The sequence below is a fragment of the Gadus macrocephalus genome, chromosome 13 (assembly GCF_031168955.1).
Source record: "Gadus macrocephalus chromosome 13, ASM3116895v1".
Classification (NCBI taxonomy): Eukaryota; Metazoa; Chordata; class Actinopteri; order Gadiformes; family Gadidae; genus Gadus; species Gadus macrocephalus.
The window spans coordinates 5,488,895-5,516,274 of NC_082394.1; the positions used below are offsets into that span (position 1 = coordinate 5,488,895).

The 27,380-nt window shown below is 48.6% G+C and overlaps 2 protein-coding genes and 1 long non-coding RNA gene across 3 annotated transcripts; 1 reads left to right on the forward strand and 2 right to left on the reverse strand.

Annotated features, from left to right (window-relative positions):
* Positions 1-476: 476 nt before the first annotated feature.
* Positions 477-1,922, reverse strand: LOC132470223 (uncharacterized). The gene is made up of 2 exons (XR_009528609.1): positions 1,814-1,922; positions 477-1,116 (listed from the first exon to the last, which is right to left on the reverse strand). It is a non-coding gene; the product is annotated as an uncharacterized LOC132470223 (long non-coding RNA).
* Positions 1,923-2,149: 227 nt separating this feature from the next.
* ptpdc1a (protein tyrosine phosphatase domain containing 1a) lies at positions 2,150-18,156 on the reverse strand. The gene is made up of 10 exons (XM_060068409.1): positions 17,925-18,156; positions 15,237-15,332; positions 11,538-11,709; positions 10,423-10,503; positions 9,859-9,977; positions 7,661-7,798; positions 6,103-7,292; positions 4,741-4,929; positions 3,970-4,080; positions 2,150-3,406 (listed from the first exon to the last, which is right to left on the reverse strand). Exons 2-10 carry the CDS (start codon positions 15,322-15,324, stop codon positions 3,293-3,295), a joined length of 2,202 nt encoding a protein of 733 aa, XP_059924392.1. The 5' UTR covers positions 15,325-15,332; positions 17,925-18,156; the 3' UTR covers positions 2,150-3,292.
* A 1,532-nt stretch (positions 18,157-19,688) lies between these two features.
* barx1 (BARX homeobox 1) lies at positions 19,689-22,671 on the forward strand. The gene is made up of 4 exons (XM_060068545.1): positions 19,689-20,406; positions 21,256-21,544; positions 21,655-21,739; positions 22,024-22,671. The coding sequence occupies exons 1-4, from the start codon at positions 20,205-20,207 to the stop codon at positions 22,189-22,191; spliced, it is 744 nt and encodes a 247-aa protein (XP_059924528.1). The 5' UTR covers positions 19,689-20,204; the 3' UTR covers positions 22,192-22,671.
* Positions 22,672-27,380: the final 4,709 nt, after the last annotated feature.

Consider the following 27,380-nt stretch of genomic DNA (forward strand, 5'->3'; position numbering starts at 1 on the left):
GTAGCACATCATGTTGATTCATGGAGTACTACCAGTTTGACGTTTGCCATCACATTATAAAGACATTTATACGTATGCGTTTGTAGCGTCAGTTATTATAATCACTAGACAACCATGGCTTTTAAATCACATCCCTAAATGTGCCAATGTGAAGGGAATGAGTTGTATAGCCTTGAGTCTAGACATTGTACTACAGGACAATATTAAACACATTAACCTGATATAGGTTAGAAATTGAGTCTTTCTAGTTAAGTAAGAAACGTATTATAGTAAGATAGTAGTTACATTTACTAAAAGTTACAGTAAGAAATGGGTTATGTGTACTGTATAGTTAAAAAGTGGGTAGCATGTACTTCAGGCTATACAGTAGTACCCTTAGACATTATTTTTGGATAGTATAGTAATACTGAGTGAGAAAATCGTTGTGTATTTTAGTAGAATATGGCTTCTTGGTCTGCTCAGGAAGTATCAAACCATTATAGTTCATCAATATTTTATTTAAGAAATTGCAAAAATAAACACCAAAGCAGTTTCATACAATACGTTACCATCATGCAAAGCCGACCCGTTAATGTTTTAACTGACGTTCACAATGAGGTGAAACGACCACCGATTGGGAGGAGACCGGTCTCCTCAAATAGGAAATCAAAAATCTTACACGCACATCTTTCTCCAAAGCATTGATCACCTCATCTCACAAGTATGATGTGAACCCAACGTTAATCAGATCATTCACCGAACGATCCATTAGTAGACCTGAAGCAATATCACTCCTCAAGGAAGGCAGTAGACTGTTTAGTTATCTTCTGAAACGGGTAAAATCACTACCCTTAAACTATACAATCTACTACCTCACACTGAATGAGCGAATCAAGACGTCTGGGCTGTTGGACGGAGGGCAGCAGCCGGGTCGTAGGGCACCAGCGGCCGGGTCCTGGCCAGAGGGCACCAGCGGTCGGGCCGGGCCAGAGGGCGGCGGCACCCGGGCCAGAGGTCAGCAGCGGCGGGCGGGGAGCAGCGGCTGGGCCGGGCCGGGCAGTGCCGGTGGGTAGCAGAGGTCGGGCAGGGCCAGAGGGCAGCTGCAGCAGCGGGGCGGAGGGCGAAGTGTCACTGGGACTTTGGGAAAGACAGTAGGTTGAATAGTCATCTCCCAGTGTGGGTGTGACCCTAAAACTATACAACCAACTACCTCATCCCAGAGGCTGAACAGAGCGGCCGTCACACGATTCTTACCCCCAATTTCAGCACCAAGATCGGACTAGTAGGGAGAGAAGGAGCGGTTCCTCGCGGAGCACCGAATGACTCGGAGCTGGCATGAAAAGTGAAAATATCTCTTCTGATCTGAATACTGAGGTTTTCTTTTAAATAAATGTAAATGTGTACGATTGCCTGCTAGGCTGACAATGTTGCACACACATCTCCCTGCACGTATTTTATAAATCGTATATATATATATTTACTAGTATTATAATCACATGTAAGAGGTTAATGTTCAGAGTGAATATTGTTTTAACTAAGCAGGGATCCACATTCCAACGTGGTCGTCCTAGAATGCTAACAGTTTTAGCTAAAAAGGTAGCAACATTCCAACGTGGTTTTCCCATGGATGTCCCTAGCATGCTAACAGTTTGAGCTAAAGGTAGCCACATTCCAACGTGGTTGTGCTAGCGAGCTAACGGTAGCATGCTAACATCAGTCAAAAATGTTGTCACGCACTACGACTGGCACATATTTTACGATGCACGACTATTCGGGGGAATCTACAACGACGTGTTTTTCCTTCCAGAGCACGGAGTGATAATGGTGAACCCACCTGTCGTCCATGTATTCCCCACCCTGCCTTCCTAATTTCTTATTTTTTATAACTGTGTTGGTGGGGCGTCTTCTTCTGGTTCTCACGTTGGTCACCAAACAACTTAAGATGGGATTTACCGCCACCTACTGAAGGAGGAGGATCTGGAGATGAATTCAATGAACCATATTTTACATACTTGGACGTTTTATTCCAGAAACCTCTATTATGAGACGATTAAACTGTAAAACACTTTTTCTTTTGTTCCAAAGATGTAATATTGTTTAATTTTAAAACAAAATCTGCAAGATTATGGTGCGGTTACATTTCAAAACTGGTCGCAAAAAAAACACTAAATAACGGTTAGCCTTTTTTATTTCGGCACGTTAGACACCACGTTAGAATGCAGTAAAACAGTGAATTTCATACAAAGTCGCACATTCCTGCCGTGTATGGCAGATATGCTTGTCGGTGCTTCTTACGGTTAAGGTGTCCGCCAGTCTACATTTCATCGTGTCCAGAGGGAAGGTTGAGGTCAGGGTGTGGTTTACAGTGTCCTCAACAGACGTCTAACACACGGGAGGCCTACGGTATCTAAAGCAGCACAGTACAGTTGAAGGTATGACAGGTGTCACTCAAACAGAGGCATTTTGCAAAAAAGCAAAATTGGGAGGCAGGTACACACTTCCTATGCAATGCACCAGTGCAGTCAGAAAGTGTGTGTGTGTGTGTGTGTGTGTGTGTGTGTGTGTGTGTGTGTGTGTGTGTGTGTGTGTGTGTGTGTGTGTGTGTGTGTGTGTGTGTGTTACATTATTGTGGTGCCAATGAATTGCTTGGACTAGGTTACAAAAGGTGACATTCTTCAACTCTCAACACGATTACAACAATTATATGTTTTGCATGTGGCCCCAGGTACAATCCATAATCCATCTTTAAACAATGCAAACTTGCATTTTGTCACCTATGATAACGAGTTCTCAATATAAATCGCTCAAAGACGATAACACACAATGAGGCATTTGCACAGTGTAAAAAAAAATGATATTGTGGTTCAACATTCAGCTACGTCCCCTTCCCAATTACCCTATTGATATTTGGGCAGAAAGCACATTTAAATACACATTTCCTTCATTGAAATCGTCCCTTCAGTGCATTTGAACCAGTAGTAACATCAGAAGTGCTCCATTTCCTCCACCTTCTACTAAACAGAACAGGACACTTGTCCAGGACATCATAAAAGCAAGTGTAGTGGCACGTTCGAACACAAGATGGCAGTGTTTAGTAGAAAATAAACAATAAAAGTCAAACAAAACCCACGTCTACCCTGCAACACGAAACAATGGCGGACAAATGTTAGAAGAAAACATATTTAAAAACTATCAATAAATAAGGTCAGGGGGAATTCTGCAGCGTCGGCAGCAAGCAGCTGATTTTTGCCTTGTAATAATGCCCAAATGGTAGAAATGGAAAAGTGTGTTAATGGCGTCTCTCTTCTGACGGTCAGGAGAAGTCTCGGCTCTCCGTCGCTCTCTGCCTCATCTCGTGCAGAACAGGCCGCAGGATGGCCTTTAAAGTCTTGTACAACGCCTGGTTGCTCTCCAACTCACCATCCATCTAACGAAGAACACAGAGAGAAGGGGCAAAGTGAGAGCTCGTCACAGTTAATCCTAGTTTATTACCATTAGGTCATTTAACTGCTGCTCTTAGCCAAAGGGACTTTTGAAGAGGTTGTAGCAGATGAATGTAATCGATGAGCAGGTACGGATACGGGCATTTTGCCTCAGGAAGCCCACAGTAGACTGCAGACATCGGGATTCGAACCCACAACCTTTCTGCCGGGAGTCATAGGGGTCGGCTTAGCTCAGGATGAGAGCAGTTGTCTTTTAGCCGTTGCTAGTTCGATCCCCAGCTCCTCCTCGCCGAGTGTTGATGTGTCCCTGAGCAAGACACTTAACCCTAACTGCTCCCGACGAGCTGGCTGTCGCCTCGCATGGTCGACTCTGCCGTCGGTGTGTCAATGTGTGTATTAACCGACGTAAGTCGCTTTGGATAAAAGCGTCTGCTAAACGCCCTGATTGTGATTGTGATTGAGTCAAAGCGTCCTCACCACCAGACCATCCGACAGACCCCGGCCCTGAGGAGTGATTGAACAGAGTCATGTGACCGTGGAGCCGTACCTTGGTGAAGCCTCGTATGGTCCGGTCGAGGAAGGCCTCCTCCAGGTCCGTGGGGCTGGGGAGGAGGCCGGCCGCACAGTCCAGGATACACAGCAGGGTGAGCCGGTGGCCCTGGGGGGGTTACACACACACACACCATGAGACGCAACCGCACACGCAGACGCAGACGCACACTCCAGGATACACAGCAGGGTGAGCCGGTGGCCCTGGGGGGGGTTACACACACACCATGAGACGCAACCGCACACACGCAGACGCACACGCGGGCGCAGACAATGCATTGCCGACACACACGCACACACATACATGCAGAGAGGTACACACGGAGACGCACACAGAAACACAGGCTCACACTGACGCACACAGAAACAGAGGCTCACACTAACATGCACGCACGCACGCACACACACACACACACAGAGACACACGGGCACAGATACACGCAGACACACACGTACACAAACATTCCATGCAGACTTAGATACCCACAGACACACACAGGCCCACAAACAGGCTCACACTGACGCACACAGAAACAGAGGCTCACAAAAACACACACACACACACACACACACACACACACACACACACACACACAAACAGACAAACAGGCACAGATACACACACACACACACACACACACACACACACAGACAAACAGGCACAGATACACACACACACACACACACACAGAGACAAAAAAGAGACGAACATGCACAGATGCACACACACTCACACACGGACACACACACGGACACACACACGGCCTACCTTCTCCAGGGAGTCCAGCGCCCTCTGGGGGTTGTAGCTGCCGTCCCCCATCAGCAGGGCCACGTCGGCCCCGCTGATGACGGGCTCCTTCAGCTGCTCCAGCCAGGACCACATCAGGCCGGACAGCACCACGGGGTCCTGCTCCGCACACAGCCGATCCCACGCGCCCTCCTGCCCGTTCAGGTCCGCCTGGGGACCCGAGGAGGACCAGAGGACGAACAAGAGTCTTGAGGTTTGGTACAGGTCCCATGTTATAACGCCTGAGCTGTGTTCAGAATCGTTCCCTATTCACTCACTCACTGTTCCCTATATAGTAGTTCATGATAGAGTGCACTTTATAGGGAACGAACAAACGAGAATTCGGACACTACGCTGAACATTTCTAAGCGTCATTTGCGTCAGTAAATGCGCCAGGTATTTGTGTGACACAGACAGATGCGCCCACATCATGTAAACAAACCGGACACTCACGAGGAAGGCTGGAGGTTGTATTGATGTTGAACGTAACATTTCCTTGATCAAGGTTTTTTTAATTAATTTTGAATGTTACATTTTCTATGTTAAATCCAAAATAAATTGTTGAAATTTCTAAACGAAAGCCGGAGACTCCATCATTAAATTTATTAGTTTTCGCGGTTATTCAGCTTCTTCTTCTCCTCCGGAAAAACACGACCGCATTGCATTGTGGTCTACGGGAGTAACATGTAGGGTACATCGTATGTACACTCATGATTTTTGGTATTTTAAGTGCACTATATAGTGCATGAAATTAACCACTGAGAATTCAAACACATATTTAGGGTGCTCGCCACAAAATGGCGAGCACCCTATCGTTCCTGTGATAGGGAACGATTTCGAACACAGCTCTGGTGTGAGTGGGATCAGCCGTCACAAGCCTTTGTAAATCTGCCTCTTCCTGTGTTTTAGTGACATCACAGGTGGGCGTGTCCGCCTAGTTGTGTGCTGGGAAGATCAGTCTACCAGCCCACCCAGTGGACTGTCGCAAACGCCGCTCGTCTATCCGTCACACATCTAGGTGGACTGATTGATTGATTGATTGGAAACTTTATTGAACAACAATTAACAGAAGTGTTCAAAAGGATTACAAAACACAATAAAGCCCAAAGGCTTGTTTCCATTGTGGTCCTTACAAGTGGACACGCCCACTTGTGATGTCATGATTTTCAAAACAGCTTGTAGCGGCTAACCCCACTCACACCTTGTGGTATAACAGGTCACCTTTAAGTCAACATAAGTGCATTGTGCACGTTCAAAGCTGACTCAGAAAGGACGCATGAACGGTGTGTTTGGTTGTGATGGTTACTGTACCCTAAAGGTTCCCGGCGCTGTACTGGGCCCTACCTGCCACGCCGACACCCTCCTGGTCAGCTCCCGGCCCCTCAGGTCCATGGCCAGCGCCCGGGCCACCAGGAGGCGCCTGGCGTCCATGGGCGTGTCCGACTGCAGCCTGACCACCAGGGGCTGGCCGGGAACCTCCAGGACGGCATCCCCTCGCCCGCCACCTCTCCCCGCAGACGAGTCCCCTCCTGGGGCCACGCCGGCCGCCTCCGGCGCCCTCTCTGCTGCGGAGGCGTGCGGCGGCGGCGGCGATGTGCCGCCCTGCGCTCCCCCTCCCTCCTCTGACACCCCTGGACTCTGCCCCCCCCCGCCCGGGTATGAGGGTGTGGGGGACGCCCCGGGCCGCTGGAGTTCTGCTTCCTGTGCGGCGGGGGGGAGGGGCGGGGGGGGGGCGGGCGAGGAGGCGGAGCTCGGGGGGCCGCTGCCGAAGCTGCCGCCGCTGTCCGGGTCCCGGGGGGGGGGAGGGCAGCGGAGGGCGGGGCGCGGGTCGCACGCCGCCGCGAGGGCGGTGTGCGACAGGAAGGGCTTGATGAGCCCGTCGACGGGCAGCAGGGGGCGCTGCAGGTGGGGGCGGGGCTCGGGCTGGTAGAGGGCGGAGTCGCTGTAGCTCAGCCGCCGGTTGCCCGGGAGCGGGGGGACGGCGGGGACGTTCCAGGTGGGCCCCTGGACGCCGCCGCCGCCGCCGGTCAGGGGCCGGACCGGGGGGGGCGGGAGGCCGGGGAGGAGGCACGGCGACGGGGGCGGAGCCATGGGGATGCCCTTCCCCCTCATCTCCTTCCCCAGCTGCTGCAAGGCCTGCTGGGAGACCGTCTTCTCCACCTCCGCCGCCAGGTCGGGGCGCGGCGGCGGCGGCGGCACGGCCGCGGCGCGGCGGTCCGCCGCCGCGAGGTCGAGCAGCCGCCGGCACGCCAGACGCACGATCTTGGGCACGTTCTTCATCTGGCGCGCCTCGTAGCCGTGCAGCAGGTGGCGCTGGCGGGTCAGGTACTGGGACAGCGTGACGGCGCGGTGGCCGGTGGGCGCCGCGCAGGCGAACACGCTGCGCAGCGGCGCCAGGAAGGCGGCGAACTCGCGCACGCAGAGCAGCTGGCCGCGCGTCTGGATGGAGTTGGGCCGCTTGGCGCGGACGAACAGGATGGCCTGGTCCGCCGTCATGCGGGCCGTGAAGACCAGGTAGCAGGCCAGCAGCACACCTGGTGGGGGGGGGGGGTACTGCGGGATGAACTGGTGCGGTGACTCATGCTGTCATAAAGCAGAGCCAATGAATGGATGCTGATGAGTAATAATGCTAAAATAGTAAAAACTCTAATAAATGATCACCTATTAACACTAAAAAAACTAGACTAGATCTAAAATCCCAAAATAAATAATGACTTATAGATGAATTATGGTTAACAATTAAACATCTACAATTAAAAATGTGTACTATAGATTATAAACTTTTATATAAATACCATTTATTAATTTAGCACAGGCTTTAAATGTTAAACATACTTGAACAGGTGTGTGCTGTGCACAGCGCAGTGTGCTGGACCAGCACACCCCTGCTGCTTCCACCCACCTGTCCTGCCCAGACCAGCGTGGCAGTGGACGGCCATTTTGCCCTCCTGTATAGCGAAGGACATGACCTTCACCATGTCCAAGATGGTGGTCAGGGACGCCACGCCGTAGTCCTTCCACCCAAAGTTATAGAAGTAAACTGAGGAGAACCGGAGGGAAAGAAGTAAGACATCAGAGATCACAGACACCACAGCCTCCTTCATAAATGATGGCGTTATCCACGGTTGATAACGAATCCATAAAATCTGTACTTTTTCCAGAAAGTAAACGTTACGGACACGACGCAGACCAAAGCCATTGGACGTCTTTGAGACGCGTTTCCCCTGCGTCCTAAACAACGGTTTAGGACGCGTGCCAAGTGAGGTGACTCTCTGCCAACTGGGAGAGCTAGAAGATCTCTTCGCCGAATGTTAAAGAGCACAGTTTACGTGACAGCGGGGAAAGTGACGAGGACAAATCGGGTCAAATCAAATCGGTGGCGCGATGTCAGCGGAACCTGCCAAAACAGACCTAAATCTATAGCGCTGGGGACTGTCTGCGTCAGAAAGGCAAAGGGCATTTTAAATCGTACACTCGGCGCTCGCTATCGAAAGGACGTCAGGTGAACCGAGCAGACGACAGCACAAGGCGAGCAGGCAGGCAGCATAAACAATTAACACCAACAATCCCACTCGAGCCAACGGGCACCAAGGCTAGATCGACAAATCGACAAACTCAGTTCCTAGCAACAGTCGCCGGGGGGTCCCAGGGGGGGGGCCGAGGAGCTGAGGGGAGGGTGGGCCGGATACCCGACGCAGTCCGGCTCTATCGCCGGAGGCCTGTTGTTGAATGTCAAGCAGTAGGTAAACACTCCTCGCCGAGCCGCCTACTCATCCAGCCCTCCGAGTGGAAGTCTCAGGGGAGCTCATTAGCAGCATGTCTGAATCATGGCTTTAATCCCTTGACATTCAACGGTAGCGAGGGGGAAGGAAAAGCGAAATGTGTCTGGAGAGGTAAAAGGAGGGCGTTCGACGACAGAGCGCCTGTCATCATGAGCCGCCTCTTGTGCAAAGATCTGCTTTAAAGAGTAGAAATCTTACCGAGGAATAATTCTCTCTGGGAAAATGACCTAATTTATGATGATTGCGCAAGGCGAGAGACTTTGTTGGCACAATAAGCAAACAGCTAATATTTATACCTCAATCACAGTCCCGTAGCCCACAAACACAGAGAGGTGATTCACTATACCTATAGATAACTTATAATGAATTATGCTACATTTTGAAGCTGTTTTAATCCAAAGCAACTTACAATACCGCAAGTGGCTCTTCTCTTAGCCGGGCTTTCCCCAGCGGGAATCAAACCCTTAACTCTCGTAGCGTTAACGCCCTTCTCTCCAAGTTGAGCTCGACCGAACCACAACCACAATCACCCCGTCCTGGCCGACACATAGACCTCCCGGCCCCAGTGTGTAGACCAAAACCACATCACATCCTTCACATGATGTCACTTACATTCCCAGCCACCATCATCGTGGTTCTTCCCCATATCAACATCACCACCACTTCGGCTTTGTTATTCTATAATTTCTGGTCAAGAAATACCAAGATGGCGGGCTTGAAAACCTGTTTTATCGATCTTCAGTTCACACTATTTAAAGGTTGGGTATGGAATTCTCTTTTTTGGCCATTTTTGCAAAGTTACTTGAAATCGTTATCATAACCCACTTACAGCGTCTGAGTTAGAAGTACTGACATGAAAATTAAACAAGTCAATCATCTGTGGAACGGGCAGGGCTCGAAAAACTCCAGCCAATGATTTCCAGAACCACCGAGTGGCATTGGACAGTAAGTACGTCAATCAAACGGTGGTACTGCACTCCCCCTCCCCGCGCGTGACCCCTTCGTGCACGTACTCTAAGCTCGTGACCCAGAGCTGTTCTGTTTGTTGTTATCCTGCGGTAGCTACTGGAGCTAGCTAACTAGCTAACGGCTCGTTCTCGCGCATCTGTGTCGTGCTCGTGCGTGATTGCGCGTCCGTGTACTTGCAATGAGTGGAGTCAGAGTCAGCGTTGTAGGAGAGGGGGTAGGACCATTCGAGTTGTGTATTTTCAAAATCTGCTGGCGTTTCGCAAATCCCATACCCAACCTTTAAATTCCCCTGTACCCAGAGCCCAGCTGCTACGGACCGCAGGAGGAATGGGGAGGAAGGGGGACTCACTGCCAGCCTCCATGAAGGCCTCCGGGCGGTAGGTGAAGCCGCTCTGGGGCGCCAGGCTGTTGCCACAGCTGGCGTGCTCCCCGGGGCGCTGCAGGTTGATCACCGTCTTCAGGCCGCACCTGGTCACCAAGACAACGCCGCGTCAGCCTGTAGCGATCACGAGCTAACTGCTAGCACGTAAAGCTAGCATGTGAGGATGTAGCGCTGAAGTGCATTTGGAGTTAAGAGGGCCGCTGTGAGATGTTAAGGGTGCTGCTGTTAGCTGTTAGCATGTAGCGTTTGCATGCTAGCATGTAGCGCTTACAACACAGCATATACATATTAGGGACTACGGATGCAAATTAGCAGCTCTGCTATAATCCGGCATGTTTACAAAGATCATGTTTAAACATCAATGTTCATTAATGTGCACTGTCCCTATTAAAAAATAAAGCATTTATTATTATTATTTATTTATTATACACTGGTGTTTGATCATATAGACATACACATATTTTATGTGGTTCATATAATCAATGTAATCAATCAATTTGATGGGAGGCTATTGAAGAAGCTATACCGTACCTTTGGAATTGCTCGATTACGTTATATTTTTCGATGATTTCAGTTGAAGGCCTTGCCATAGCGAGCAAGTTGTCTGTGATCCTGTAAGAGAAGGTAGTGCAGGTTGATCGCGTTAATCCCAGCTAACCATCATACGGTGTGCAGCACCAACTATTAACCGTAGGAAGAGAAGGCGTATGCATGATCAGACTTGACTGACGCCACAAAACTTGTTTAACCTCATATTGAATTACCGCAGTGTGGTCGTTATTGAAGTTCCCCCCCCCTTTTTGTTTTAATAAAGTCAATCAATCAATCAATAATTACAACCTCAGTTGTAACTATGAGGTATGCAAAGGAAACGCACTATTAAATATCTGTTACTTGTGAAAGAGTAAGGGGGAACTATGGAGACCATCCCTTCTGACAACAGAGGAATCATCAATGTGAAAGGGCAGGGATATTGATCAGGTTAATGATTTGTTCCTACGTGAACCGTGGCTGCCTATGTGCATACAGACACTGAACCGAGAGAACTGATATGAAGCGATAATAGAGGGAGAGATAAGAGCGGGAGAGAGGAGAGAGAAACATCACTGCTGTATTTGTAGGAAGACACAGTAGGGCGTTTGCCATTTAAAGAGTAGAATTGCAAATGAAAGCATAATTGGGACATTATTTATGACTTCCCTCATGATGTCATGCAAGAAACAAAACAGGGATGGATGAGAGACTGGAGCTAGAGAGATATACGAGACGGAGAGAGAGCGAAAGCAAGAAGTACAAGAGATCAGCGAGGTGAGACACAAGATACTTGGATTCAACAAGCAGAGAGTGGAATAAAGCCGTTCCCTCTCGCTTCCAACACCAACTCATTACTAATTAAGCTCTCCAAGTTGCTCTGAATAACTAAAGCCTAAATATGCTCAATAACACGTCACCAAATTAAAACGCCACAAAACTAAATGCGATCAAAGCTGCAAATCGACCAAATCCAAAACAAAGAACGAGAGAGCAGAACGACTCCATAACAACAGCAACAGAAGCCCTGACGGACTCTGACACGACGGACTCTGCCGTGACAGAGACGATCCACTCCACACAGTAGCAATCGCTCGTGGGGCCGAGAGACCCACCAGGATGAGTAGAGGCCCTTGACGGCCTGCTCCTCGTCGCTCCAGCGCGAGGGGTTCTCGTACTTGCAGGCCTTGCCCCCACACGCCATGGAGCACTGCATGTGGCCCGGGATGACGTGGCGCAGGGTCTCCCCCATCTTGGTGTACTTGGCCGTGGGGACCCTCGTGTTGGCTGCAGGGTGGGGTGAGACAGACCGCAAAGGGGCAACATGAGACAGTGATAAGACAAGGGTTTCTACATCGGGGCGCACAGCAACGCTATGATAATTGTATATAATAATTAGTGCTGTCAGTTAAACGCGTTATTAACGGCGTTAACGCAAACCAATTTTAACGGCGTTAATTTTTTTATCGCGCGATTATCGCAATTCTTTTATTAAAAAAATAAATAAAAAGCAAGCAGTAGCTTGACTGCTATGTTCAAGGCAGTATCTTTGTATGTTCATCGTTTAATTGCACTATAGGCTTTTTTTTTGTATCGTCCTGTTTTGATCAGTAGGTTATCAATAGAAAAACATTTGCACAAGGCAAGCCGATGCACTTCTACATGTTGATAAGAGCATTAAAATGAGAACAATTAATGGGACAAAGAAATCAAGGGATATTTAGCATAGAAAAAAGAATTGCGATTAATCGTGAGTTGAATATGACATTAATGCGATTAATCGCGATTAAATATTTTAATCGCTTGACAGCTCTAATGATAATATGTTGTCATGCAACAGTAGAAGACGCTTTCATCGATAGATACTCACAACAAGTCTCACAACAACAATCAAAGCACACCACCAAAACTAAAGAAGCAATGGAACCACCAACACTAAAAACGTGTCAGCAAACAGCAAACACTTTTTGTGTGGGAAATACATCGATATGCAAAGGCAGGGCGCGTAAATGGATTTACACCACAGCAGCCTTTAGTTTAAACACAAAGGCCGCTCTGATTGCGTAGCGACGGCCACCTTGCCCTCGCGACGTTAAGAAAGGACAATCCTTAGAAAGACAATACCAGACATCAAGCCGCTTCACAGCGCAACGTGCAAGCCTGAAGCAAACGCAGCGATGAGGAGCGACGCAGAGTGGCTCACTGCTCGCGGCGGCGAGAGCAGCGGCGCGGCGGTCATTACATCTCCTGGCGGGGGTGCGCTCGGTCGGCCCGGCTGATGGTGCTGCCGGCCGCGGGGGGGGAGGCTGGAGCTGCTCCAGACTGACGGCCACCATCACCCTCTGGGTGGAGCAGGGGAGCAGCTGGAGGCCGGAGCTGCCGCTGCACCGCCGCCGCCGCGGGGCCCGGCTCCCGCCCCGGCGGAGCAGCACCTTCAGCAGGACCTCCGAGGCCGAGTGTCGGCGGTCCGGGCGTCGACGCACGCCGTCCGCCGCCGCCGCCGCCGCCGCGCCCTCCCCCCCGGCCAGCGAGCGGCGCACGCTGCGGTGCATCCCGCAAGGTCGCCCCCCCCCCCCGGGGAAGAGCGAGAGCGATGGTGCGAGGGCGAGCGAGAGTGAGAGAGTGTGCGAGCGAGAGTGAGAGAGTGTGCGAGAGCGAGAGTGAGAGAGTGTGCGAGCGAGAGTGAGAGAGTGTGCGAGAGCGAGAGTGAGAGAGTGTGCGAGCGAGAGTGAGAGAGTGTGCGAGCGAGAGTGAGAGAGAGTGTGCGAGCGAGTCTGGGAGTACCGGTGTGTGTGTGTGTGTGTGTGTGAGAGAGAACGACTGTGAGAGACGAGTACGAGTCCGAGAGTGCGTGTCTGCGTGGGACCGCTGTGTGAGAGTGCGTGTCTGCGTGGGACCGCTGTGTGAGAGTGCGTGTCTGCGTGGGACCGCTGTGTGAGAGTGCGTGTCTGCGTGGGACCGCTGTGTGAGAGTGCGTGTCTGCGTGGGACCGCTGTGTGTGTGAGAGTGAGAGACAGAGCGAGCGGTAGCGGCGCCGTGCGCTGCAGACGAGAACGAGAGGAGGGGCGGGTCGGACCGATCGGAGGGGTAGTGCCCGGCCGTGACTCACAGCCGGATGCCAGCGGTTAGAGGAGGGGGAGGGGGGGGGGGGAGGGGGGGTGGCCAATAGGATCCGCCGCTTCCCGCCCGCGACATTTGAGGCGTTGTCATGACAACCACCTATGAAGCCATCACCGGGGAGGCGGACGGGGGCGGGGGGGGTGGGGGTTGCCGGGGGAGGACGTGCACGTTGTGAAACACAACGGACACCTTGTGCGCGTGCACGTGCACGTGCACACACTCACACACACACACACCTACATCATTGATTGTTGGGGGTTGTTATGGGGGAAATGATAAAAACAGCCCTTGTTTGATCTAAAGGCCAGATGTGGGGGTGGTGAGAGTGCCCACTACACATCCTGCACACAGACAAGACTATTCAATCAGAGTTTGCTCTCGCTGCTTTTCCATTACGTCAACAACGACTGAGTGGTTTATATAACCCCCGAGAGCGCTCTCATGTGACAGCCAAACAAATATCGCTCAAGGATTCCCAATTGGAAACGCTTTCTCTGGATATTGCGTTACAAAAGCCCGCAATGAGATTACTCCAACGGGAACCAACGTATTGGCGGTTTCATTCCGTGTGTGCTTTTGATAAAACTGTCACGAAGCAGCCACTCCTGGTAAACGTCCACCGTGTTGACGGATGAACACACAAAGACATTGAGGGAGACATCAGTGATGAAATATGGACTGATGGATGCAGCCAATGTATCCCCGTGCTCGACCACAAACCCCCACGGCCCTTCAGAAGGGATGAGCTCAGCATAAGGAGTGAGCGAAGAGGCTGACCCGTCCCGCGAGCTCGTTAATTAATGCTTTAAGTGCCTGATCTCACCCGGCCCCCGTTTTAACAAAAGTGACGGTACAACTTAACAGAAGACAAGGTGAAGATTTAACACCATGAATCATGATATCATTCCTTAGCACCTTGCTTTCTGGTTGTGTACCTTATGCAGATATTATATAACATTTCCAGAAAATAAAAAGATTTTTTTTTTTGGATTGACAATATTGCTGCTCAGATTGTATGTAATATATCACGCTTATTCAAATATTATTTTGGCAGTTGCTTTTTAAAGTTGAAATCTCAAAGATTTGAAATGAAATTTATAGAACTATCCTTCGCCGAATGTGGCAAGACGGACCAATATCCACTCCCACAGCATCGTTTCACATTTAAACCAAATTTATAATAATCCATTTTCCTCCCAGTTTAGCAAATGGATGCTCAATGACGCCCAGTAAGTCCCCTTAGTAAATAATGCATTAAGCAAAAAAAGTTATACAATTTTAATTTCAAAGGTTGATATCATCAACACCTGTTGGTGCAAACTCTTTGTAGTCCAGAAAAATACAAGCATCTCAACACAGGCCAATATAGCATGTCTGCATTAAAGTCCCAATCATCACACAAAACAATAAAACTCCATTCCACTCACACAACATAGCATTAACCCCATCTCACAGGTTCCCTACTGTTGGTTTATGAACCATGAAAAACTCCAGCCACACACCCACACACACACACACACACACACACACACACACACACACACACACACACACACACACACACACACACACACACACACACACACACACACACACACACACAATCAGTGGAAACCATCAGACACCATCCACTGAGCGAGTAACAGCACTTCCTCCACAAGGCTCCCCCCAGCGACCGGCCGTTCGCCCCTTACCCGTGTCCATGTCTGGGTCCATGTCTCCGCAGCAGACTCCACTGGGCGAGTAGGGCAGGTCGCTCAGCACTCCGACAGCGGCTGCCATGGCAGGGACTGCGAGGTGGGGATAAACATGAGTCAGGGAGGGGGGTGGAGGTGTGGTGGAGGAGGAGGAGGAGGAGGAAGAGGAAGAGGAAGAGGAGGAGGAGGAGGAGGAGGAGGAGGAAGAGCCGGGGGCGTAGGAACACACAACAGAAAGGCACACAGGTAAAAGGTTTCCGCTGATGAGGCAGAGGCAGCCACTCAACGCGTGAACCAGCTCTGTACCACGACAACGGTGGAGTCAGGAGTGTGGAGCTGAGGGAGGGTGGAGCTGAGGGAGGGTGGAGCTGAGGGAGGGTGGGGTGAGGAGGGTGGGGTGAGGAGGGGGGGGGGGGAGGGTGGGCGGTGCAGGTGGTGGAGGGGGGGGGGGGGGGGGGGTGCAACCTGAGCTGGCGTGTCACAAGATCATGTGTCAGGCCGACCGTCGCACCTCCGGGATCAAGGGAGAGGGGGGGCGGGGTCCGGGGAGGAGAACAGCAGAAAGGAGGACGAGAGAGCCGCGACCGGCGGGGACTCAGGGCTCGCCAACACAGCAGCCAATTAAAACTCTTCCGATGAGGAGGGGCCGTTAACGAAGATGGAATGTGTTGCGTGTCCGTCGCAGGCCGTCGGTGTGTTGCTAATCTGTGTGCTTGCAACGCGATCCTCCTCATTGGCGGGGGTGGGGGGAGTTTTCAAGCCTAGCTGGGTGGCGATGGCACGACACCACCAGGGTTAATAATTGATGGTAGGCTGACACCGTAGCCACAGCGGCCCGACAGGCGGACAGAAGAGGCATGCCTCCCTGATTTGAACATGTGATTTTACACAGGACTTATTGGTAACACAACGCTCCCAGACCGTCTCTGTGTTACCGGGGCTAATAAATGATCACTTCACACACCAGTGGCTACGGGTTCACAATGGACTGGTGATTTGGTTTATAAGTACGTACCATAATTACACATGGACGCTTTACATTATTAACCAACTGCTATTACTACGGTTTACTCCTTGGATTTGGATGAATGCGTCCTAGCGGGTGCTTTCATCCAAAGAGAGTTCAGACGCATGGCAGTAAGGAGAAGGTAGAGGTGAGGTATTCACGCTCTAGACTAGGCTACTGTTTAGGCTGAGGACATGGGGGATTAAAGCCAATAACCTTTCAGCCTACGAAACAGCCGACATGCTTTAGCTATCAGGCGGTTGGTTTAGCATAGGTGGAGCGGTTTGATTTGATTGCAACTGGAAAGTTGCTAGTTTGATTCTTGCTCCTCACAGCTGAGTCAGGTGTACCTGTCACCTCACCCTAACTGCTGTCACCTTGCATGGTGGACTCTGCCATGAACGTGTGTTTAATCTGTAAAACTTTAAGTCTGCTATGTGCCCTAAATGTAAAATGTAAATGTAATATCAGCAGGCTGTTCTAATGTGTAAACACTGAGGGTAATAATCAAGAATCTTCAAGCTCATCCATCGATTAAAAAAAAGCTCATCCCCACACACATCCAACACTGGCTTCACAGTTCTCCCCCGGGATCTTACGTTGGGTTCGTACGTTGGGTTCGTACGTGGGGTTTGTGACACTCTCGTGGCACTGGGGGGGGAGAGGTGCTATGAATGCTGGTGGCGGCTGTTGCCAGCCCGGCAGACAGCAGGAGCAGTGTGGGAAGGGACAGACGTTTCCACCAAGCTCTCTGTCACAGGACAGGAGCATCCCTCTTTGCTGATCCCCGATCTCAGAAACTGACCGTTGTGGTTTATGTAGCTCCAGAGTTACATTTCGAACATGCTTTGTTTAGATGTGCTTTCTCGAGTGTACATTTTGACTAAAACTTCCTTCCTCCCTTTTTGGGGGGGATCCTTGGACAGCCAGATGACAATAGAAATGTACATGTTCTTTCAAGGATGAAAGATCTTCCAATACCCCCATACGCAGATCAATATGTTGACTGCAAAACTCTAAAACAACCTAAACATGATGCAGAATGATAAAGTGATGAGTAGACACTGGGGCGTCGGTACTCTGTGGGAGGGCGCCCTCTGCTGGAGGAGCCGAGGGCTGGATGAGACTATATCTCCTTATCTTATAGAGAAATACACACAATCAACCTACCGTACATCGGTAGTACATTCGACTTCATCACCACGCATTCATTCATTTGCCGTGTGCGTTGGCAGACATGAATCAAATACATGTCATGTAACGTTAAGTTTTGGGTTATCTTTCGACATACGCGTGGTTCTGTGATTAAATCACAATGGTCACTGAAATGCAGTATATTTAGTATTTTGGATGAGAAACACCAGGCGTATGCCTAACTTTGTACTTCAGGTTTAAGTTAGAATTGGACCATCAGACACCATGCACAGGCACTGGTTTTTACAATGTCCCTGATTTATCCTGACAGACCCACACTTGCTGCACTCTTACTAATGTCCAGCATTAGCTTTATCATAAGAGCTTCTCATTTCTAATTTTAGCTCCAAGCACGCATGCATGTCCACTCAGAAAAGAGAAGCGACTGGAAACACACCCAAACTAGTCTGAGTGGTGCTGATGCTGCATGCTAACGGGTTAGCACGCTAGCGCTGGGTAAACAGACGATGGTCGGCCTAACCTACCTTATCCGTCTACTGCAAATCAGCTTCTATCCTTCGGGTTTTCAACAAAGATATCAAATACTCATCCGATATGTTGGCGTTACACATTTTTGCACAATTAAACAAACATATGGCACAATAGAGAGCTGTACTCGTCGTAATCCGCATCGTTCGGCCAGCTAGCCTAGCTAGCTAACGAGCTACATTAGCAGCCTGACATGTTGTGTTGTGATGCTGCGGTCACGTGACCCCATCCCAGTGGCCGCCCTGTGGTCATCACCAGTGTTGCCAGGTTGTGCGGGAAATCTGGCCCAATCTGGCAACACCGGTGGTCATCACCCACTTACACACTCTGTTTGAAACCTGAAGAAAAACACATCTGATGGTTTCCAGCAGCTGAAATGGGAGGATTTAAATGTAGGGCATTTTTTGTCTATTAATGAATTGATCATAATTGTGATTCAGTTCTTTGGGTGTTTTAGTAGGCTGGGTTCTCCTTTGATTTTTTGTATCCAGTAAACTGGAGCTCCCAGTTTAATTAGGCTGCATCTTAATTATTAGTAACTTGCGTTTATGACCAATTCTGTTTCAACAGAGTATAGGCCTAATTGATTTCCATGTAGTCCATTTGGGGAATTAAGTCTTAACCCAAACCTATTTTGGTGGAGAAACCTAAACAAATAGAAAATATAAATGTTTGTAGATCTAACTTAATTGATCTTATTTCAAAGCACAAATGATCAATGGCAATTGAAATTGCAGAAGGAAGCATTCATGGTTCATGCGTATTTGTGAACTTATGAAGATTAAATGGTTAGCAGGCCTCCTCTGTATTTTGTCAGTGTGTCGTATTACCACTCTTAATTTGAATAATGAATCTAGGATTTAAAAGTTTACATTATGAACTGCAGTGTTAACATCACAACAGAATTGCCCACAATAACTAAGAAATGGAAACTCACTCAGTATAACAATTAATAGCCCAACCGAAATGAGCAAAATCTGTAGTATCTTAGATGAGATGTCGTAAAAAAAACGAGTGCCCAATTATCTGTTAGTTTTATATTTGATTTTGTCTCTTTACGAGCCGGTTGCTCTTAAAAGCAATCAATGTAACATTGATGAGAACATGTCATCCATACCAAATAACAAGTTATCCTGAAAAATGATAAATAAGAAAAAACTGTTCCTGAGCTGGAGTGTGAAGATATCAGGGATCATAGCACCTTTGTGCTTGGAGTCAACGACATTATCAAGTCCTTTCTGGGTTGGTTTCAGCCCATTCAAATAACAAATACAGGTAATTAGTAGGCTAATTTGACTTTATGGATACAAGACACAAATTAAATATTATTTCGAATTCTTCGATCTTACTTTTATTATTTTTGTCGTACTCGAATTAGATTTGAATCAGTTTAGCCCTTACATCAAGGGGCCTAAAACAACAAGACCCCCACGCTACAGATCTGTCTTTTTAGAAAGTGGTCTTCAGGAGATCAAAGAGTTAACTCCGATGTTCCAGTCTCATATGGTTGGTCCGAGAGGGACTATAAGCAGAACAACAAGTTATGAACATCTATTCTGGGGAGATGAGAAAATTAAAAAAAAATCAAACTCGAATATTAATAAAATATGTGCAGGCCAATCCAAACGTATAAACAGACCGAGATTTCAATCAGAAACAAATCTCCAACATTGGGTCACAATGTGTATCTATTACATAGGCACCGCGTATTGCTCCCTGCAGAATCACTGAGGGTGTGACTTTAAGACCCAACCAAACGATATCTCCAACAAGACATGCAATGAAGAAGAAGTTAAGGGCTTTGCACCTACTGTGGGTCGGGGAGGCGAGAGGACGAAGAGCCGAGAGTCGATCCCTGAGGCGGGCGGGGCTTAAGGTCCGCACTCATAAGCGCCTCAACTCCTAAAGTCAGTGTCAGGTGACTCGCTCCACGGCAGACCAAGGTTAAGAGCTCTCTCTGCACAACATACTGGGAATAAACAATGCGCTTTGGGTCGCTTTTGTTCAACTCATGGTAACAACAATTTAAACCGTTTAAAGCCACGTGAACTCCGCGCTTAGCCCCACAGACGAGGACCCAGGGACGCACCAGAGTTTGGGACTTTTGGACGCGTTGCGTTTCTTTCTGTTTCATTACGCTCGGGGATGATTTAAGTTTCCCGAGGAGAGCACAAGGGATGTGAGTCTGGAGAACACTTCTTGGCGTTAAAGGAGTGGTCATCGCGTTAAAAGAGAATAAAGGGAAAGCGTTGAGTCATTTTGGGTGATCCGATAAAATGCAGCATCCCTTGGATATGGGAGCGCATTATTACCCGCCCGAAGCACACCCCGACCACCGGTCACACCGCTACAGGAGTTTCATGATCGAGGAGATCCTGACCGACCACCCGGAGCGCAAGGTGTCCACCCCGGCCGGGGAGCTGCTCAAGTTCGGCGTCCAGGCGCTGCTGTCGGCGCGGCCGTTCCACAGCCACCTGGGTAAGACGCTGCGCCTTATGGCTGATATTTGAGTTTAGGTTTTATTGAAACACAGTTAGAAGTAGAGCACATTTTTATTTCTGAAATGTATAGTCTGTTAATAAATAAAAGTTGCACTCAGACAATAAACCCTTTGCGTAAAACCGATGTAGATTTTAGATTTTAAGTTTAGATTAGAAAAAGGGGATGTTTTCTAATAAAATACGTATGTGGGTTTATTCAGATTTGAATATCTAAAGATAGCGATTAAAACTCCTTCGATTTGGGATACAATGACTTATTATAAAGCCTAACCAGTTTTTATTCAAATTCGTCATTCGAAAACGAACCCAATGTGCAGACCTGTATGTAAAGTGTTTTGTATGGTGTTACATTTTCTATCAAATATTAATCAGGAAATATATATAAAAAAGAGCCTTGTTAATAATATAATATCTTACTAAGCGCGCCGATACGGATTAAAAACATGTTTATATTTGCATGAATCCTAAATTACCTCTCCAAATAATTGAAGATGGGTTATGCCCTTCTTGAACAAAAATGAATGAAAATCCTCATTCAAAAATAAACTAAACTATGCTGAAAATAACTTAACTAAAACGTTCTGAGTTTAAGGAAACATATTGTGAAAGCATCCTGGTTGTAATTATTAAAAATAACAACAGGACCACAACTCGTTCCTTTGGGCCTCTAACGGATCTGGTGCAACTTAAATTATCCCAAAGGCGCATTGTTTCTAAAGCCTTATTTAGAAAAGCCTAAAATAACCAATAGCCACTGAACACACAATGTAGACTAAGGCTATACACGAGCTGACTTGTCCACGTTGTTCCTTTTCTCTCTCCACAGTGTTAAAGGCCGAGCAGGCGAGCCTCCTTAAGTTCCCCATGTCCCCGCTCTCTTGCTCGCTCGGGCCCATGGGCTCGCCGCTACTCTCCGGGCCTCCGGGCATGCAGCTCGGCTCTGTGTCGCACCACCTGCCGCTGGACCTCCACCTCCGCAGCAAGCTGGAGCACCACGGCTCCGACGGCAGCAAGACCAAGAAGGGCCGGCGCAGTCGGACGGTGTTCACGGAGCTCCAGCTGATGGGGTTGGAGAAGAGATTCGAGAAGCAGAAGTACCTCTCCACGCCTGATAGGTAGGTCAAGTGTTGAGCGTGTACTTCAAAATAAAACACATAAATAGTCTGTAATTACGCAAAGCCTCGCACTATTGCCGTCCGACCTAAACGTCTCTCCCCAAACACAGAATAGACCTCGCCGAGTCGCTGGGCCTCAGTCAGCTACAGGTGAAGACGTGGTACCAGAACAGAAGAATGAAATGGAAGAAAATAGTGAGTTTCACTCTTTATTATGATGTCGTTGAACTGGGCTTTCAACAGTTACTCTGTTACGTGTATTTTTAATTAAAGTGGCCATTTAATTTAGGCAACATTATTTTCAAACACCCTAAACACAACCTAGGCTATAATATCGTTGCTCACAGCCTGGTCAAATGCTTGTTAATTACGTAAACGCACATGTGCCAATAGTAATGCTTTTAATTTAAGATAGTGCCTTGCATGGAGATCTAAATCCCGACGTAAACCCCTTTCATTGTGTTCTTCTCCTTCCCCAGGTTCTCCAAGGAGGGGGACTAGAGTCCCCCACCAAGCCCAAGGGCCGTCCCAAGAAGAACTCCATCCCGTCCAGCGAGCAGCTCTCGGAGCAGGAGAGATCGCGGGAGCTGGACCGTCAGTCCGAAGCCTCCAGCTCCCACCTGGACATCGACGCGGAGGACGAATGATATCGGACGGCACTAAATTGTTGACCCTCTCCTTCTTTGAGACATTTGGACTCAATGCGAATGGATCGTCACACCAGACAATGGACTGCATATGGGACCCCTTTTGGTCCGATCAAAAAAGCCGTGAGGCAACACATGTCCTACACGCCTCTCTGAACTCATCAGAAGGTGCTGGCGGATGATGATGGTCTGCTTGGTCCGAGGAACATTCCCCTAATGCCGGACTTCTTCTGTAACCTATATTGGCGCAAATGGACATGGCCATCCAAAGGCTGAAGCAGAGTGTATCCTGCTGTAAAGTGGGACTTCCATCCAGAGAAGATGACAGTAGGACGCGCTCTCATGCGGAGGAAGGGAGCACGCACTTGTTGCATTTGCGATGAACATTGCGATAAAGGATCCGATCCACTCCTACTTATCCGTTTTGCATTCCTGTTTGTGTAACTTGTATGTTTTAATTATTAAATATATTTTCCTAAACTATGCTCTTTTTCCCAATTTGAACTTTACGCATTATCACAAGCCGCCCTACAACGCATCGACATGACATGATATCATGGTGGTCGTTAAAAAACTGTCGGTTAGTTATTTGTTAGTACAACTGAGAACTGCAATACTAAAATTAAATCGATTTATTGCAAACACAACAGGGCATAACTTGTATTATGGTTTGCAGCATGACGTTTCTAGGAGGCGGAGGGCTGGATTTAGTAGATCATCCATTAAAGTAATTTATGAATTAATGATTCGAGGTCTGGAAGCTGTAAACAAGAAGCAAATCTGAAATCTCTACGGAACACAGTGTTTATGTCCTGATGGATGAAGGATAAAAAAGGCCAGTGCGCTGACGTTTGAGAATTGTTTGCAATCCTAGGCAGTTCAAGGTCATTAAATAATTTACAGATTTACACCGACGGTTTTCGGAACATTAAAGGAAATTGTTTTAGAGTTGTGAGTTGGTCTCAGATCAAATTTAAATAAAGGACTTTAAATCTTCCTTTACAATGTTAATTATTTTTGCCTATGTACAAGGTTAAATCTAAACACCGTTATCTATATAATAATTTTCCCATTAATGATGCCTAATTGAATGTATATTTTGAATGATTCAATAGTTAATCATAAATGTTATATTATAGGCCTCCCTCACAACACGAAAGGAAGTTGAGTTTATATTTGGCTCACATTAAAAACAGGTACAGCCAGTATAGCGGACAGTACACAATACTGTCTTCCCATTCATTGTCTGGCCAGATTAAAATATTTCTATGTTTGTGTAATATTAGACAAGGTTTGAAGATGATTACTTTGTGGAGAACAGCATGGAATGAAATCAATGATACCATACATATTTAAACTGCATCCCAATCTATCAACGACATGAGAACGATTTCAACTTGAACCATAACGTGGCAAACAATCAAATCGAGCTAATACATTCTATTGATGTTAGTTTATCTCGTTTCGTGGCCAGATTTCTCTCCATCTCTCTTTCTCTCTCTCTATCTTTGTGTGTGTGTGTGTGTGTGTGTGTGTGTGTGTGTTTGTGTGTGTGTGTGTATAATGATGGTGTGTGTTTGTATGCGGGGTGATGGTGTGTGTGTTTGTGTCCATTTAAATGTGTGTGTTTGTGTGTCTCATGAATGATGTTGCTTGTGATAATGGTGTGTGTGTGTGTGTGTGTGTGTGTGTGTGTGTGTGTGTGTGTGTGTGTGTGTGTGTGTGTGTGTGTGTGTGTGTGTGTGTGCGCGCGTGTGTATTGACGGTGTGTATGTATGTTGAGTAGTAGAGGGTGTTCAAAACAAAGGACGGATTGAGGAGAAAGAAGGGAGGAAGGAAGGAGGGGAGAGGAGAGAGGGAGAGAGGTGGGAGAGAGGAAGAAGGGGAGAGGTGAGAGGGAGAGTGGAGAGAGAAGGGAGGGAGGAGGGGAGAGGTGAGAGGGAGAGTGGAGAGAGAAGGGAGGGAGGAGGGGAGAGGTGAGAGGGAGAGTGGAGAGAGAAGGGAGGGAGGAGGGGAGAGGTGAGAGGGAGAGTGGAGAGAGGTGGGAGAGAGGAAGAAGGGGAGAGGTGAGAGGGAGAGTGGAGAGAGAAGGGAGGGAGGAGGGGAGAGGTGAGAGGGAGAGTGGAGAGAGAAGGGAGGGAGGAGGGGAGAGGTGAGAGGGAGAGAGGAGAGAGAAGGGAGGGAGGGATGGGGGGAGAGGGGAGGAGGGGAGAGGCGAGAAAAGGGAGGGCGGGATGGGGGGGAGAGGGGAGGAGGGGAGAGGGAAGAGAGAAGAGAGGAGAGAGGGAGGGAGCGGGGGAGATGAAAAGAAAGAGAATAGGGAGGGAGGGAGGTGGGGAGAGGAGAGGAAGGAGAGAAGGAAGGTTGGGAGAAGGGAGGTAGAGAGGGAGGGAGGGAGTAGGGAGAGAGAATGGAGGGAGGAGGGCAGAGGGGGAAGAGGGAGAGAGTATAGAGGGAGGGAGGAGGAGAGAGGGGGCAAGGGGAGACGGGAGAGAGGGAGAGAGGGAGCATGGGGGTGGTTTCAGCCAAACCAATTAAATGATATGAGACGGACACTGCTTTATTATTTCTTGGCCAACAATGAGCAGAGCCACGTGACCCCGGCCCTACGCAACGTGGGGGTCATATTAAACCGCATCACCCTGACCACGCAAGGCCCCCCCCCCCCCAACGCCCCCCGTATCAGAGCCGGGTCGGGCCGGACAGTAATTGCCTTCAGAGGGCTCAGAGACCGCTTCAATCCACACTTCTAGAGATGACAAGCTGGGAGGCTGACCGGGTCCCATCAAACAACCGCTCGGAAAGGTCTGCAACAGCAACACCCTTTGGGGTGCCCTTCATCTCCTCTGTATTCATTGCCTGCGGCTCCTAGGAGTATCAACCCGTGGTTCGCTGTAGAGATCAACTTTTTCCTCCCCTGGTTTCTTTCTCAATTAAATCTGCCCTTGTTTTAACCAAAAAAGGGCAATGAAATTAACCTTGTCCGCCCTCTGGGCGATTCATCGTAAGCCCGGGGAGCGTCTTGACAGAGAGACGTTTGTTTGGAGCGCAGAGTGCTATCAAGAAGGGCAACCGCTCCCACAGGGGCTTTGCGTAAAGGCGTCGCGTTCTGTGTCCTTTTCCCGAGAAAGAGTCTCCGTCACACACTAAAGTTTTCTTTCAACACCCTTCACAACAACGGAGGCTGTGACACGCGACCTTGTCAACGTTGACGTCCCTCGAGGGACTGCCAATCAGGGGACAACTGAAGGTCAGGCCTGCAAGGTTCGCTTGGTGCTCATTGGTCCATGGAAGATGGCCCGCCCCCTTGACTCCAATTTAACCAACCATGAAGCCAACTGAACAACACTGATCTGAACAAAAAAATGTAAAAGAAATGACGATGATGGTTGAATGCCTACAAACGTGTCAGGGTTGTCACGGTTACGACCCCTGACATTTGGATTGCTGAACTAATGCAGTGATATTGGCTTTAAATAATGTTACCAATTAGTTTATTTATCAATGATATGAAGTGTACATACATGTGAAGTCTATACAGTGTTAAGAGACACAGATAGAGGAAGATACTAGTCAAACACATCCATTAACTCGCTGTTGCTTAACTCGTTTGAAGAAATATTAAAAAACATAACGATGATATCCAAATCGCTAAGATGGATTCCGCCGACAAAGGCGGCAGCACTCTGTCTCGTTTTTAACGGGACCTGGGACAACAAAGGAGGCCGCCAATTGGAGGTGAGTCGCCATCTTCTGCTGGGAGCACTGTGGTGGGGAACAGAGGGAGAAGTCGCTCAGTGGTGATGTTGGTGCTTAGAAAACAAAAGGAGTGAGCCGGTCTGAACTGTCCCCATCCAGTTTCCTTGGAAACCAACCAGAGGCCGGAAACTTACCGAGAAACCTCTACCAATTGATATAATGGTGATATCAGACTGTGAAGATGTTAAATGTTCAATCTCAGGTGTAGACTTTGTGAGTCAACGATCTCTCTCTCTCTCTCTCTCTCTCTCTCTCTCTCTCTCTCTCTCTCTCTCTCTCTCTCTCTCTCTCTCTCTCTCTCTCTCTCTCTCTCTCTCTCTCTCTCTCTCTCTCTCTCTCTCTCTCTCTCTCTCTCTCTCTCTCTCTCTCTCTCTCTCTCTCTCTCTCTCTCTCTCAGCATCAGTTGAAAGTGATGCATTCAAGCCTGTCTGACAGTTTTTCATTGGTCAATTATGCATCAAAGCTTTCTCGTCCCATCTCGCACTCTGCGATGAATAGGCCTGATCCGACGGGCACAGAGAGACAGAGCGAGAGAGAGAGAGGACACTGGGAGAAAATAACAACAATAATCACACTCTGGAATGCCTCAAAATGTTAAATACACGCACAGGAATGTAGTTATCGTAGACTAAAGGGCCTAAATCTGGTGGGGAAACTGAGGCGCATAATTACAGACACAGCACATTAGTGCATGATAAAGATCAGCGACATCCCTAGAAGATTATGAATCACTACACAACCCGAGGCAGCGGTACCTATAGCACGGGTGTGCGTGCGTGCGTGCGTTTGGGTTCGTTTCCTCACACAACAATAACCATAAAAACCCCACTCTATTGAACAACGCACATGTGAGTTCAACCAATCATTTCACAATTAATTCGCGGCCGTCCGCTCCCATTATGGGGATGACCTCGGGGGGACGCCCTGACCACGTCTGAACCAGGGTCTGAATATCAGCCCAGTGAATCCACGCACCTTTTTGACATTGAGGGCATTTAATCCAAAGCGATTTACAACAAGTACATTTGTCATAAGAAGGTGAAAGAATATATCGCTGTCGGTACAGTAAGGATGTTCATAGAAACAAGTGCCAAGCACTTGTGTTGCTAGGTTAGCCCATCCAACCCACGATGTTGAGTACTATTTTTAAGTGTCAGGACGTACAACGCACAATAAGTGCGTCAGAGGGTTTTGTGGTGGGTAACGCCATCCACCCACTGCATCGTCCGTCAACGGATGACGGAAGGCGTGGCTGAAGGATGGGGGAGTGGTCCATGCAGAGGCATACGTCAGCCAAGCCCGAGCATACGCGATCTGACTGGATTACGGATCGTTGGCTGCCTGAAAAGTTTAACGTTTTTCAACTTTCTTGACCGACTTTCTTGTGTTAAATGAGACGAGCCAGGATCACCATCATGGTTGAATCCCTT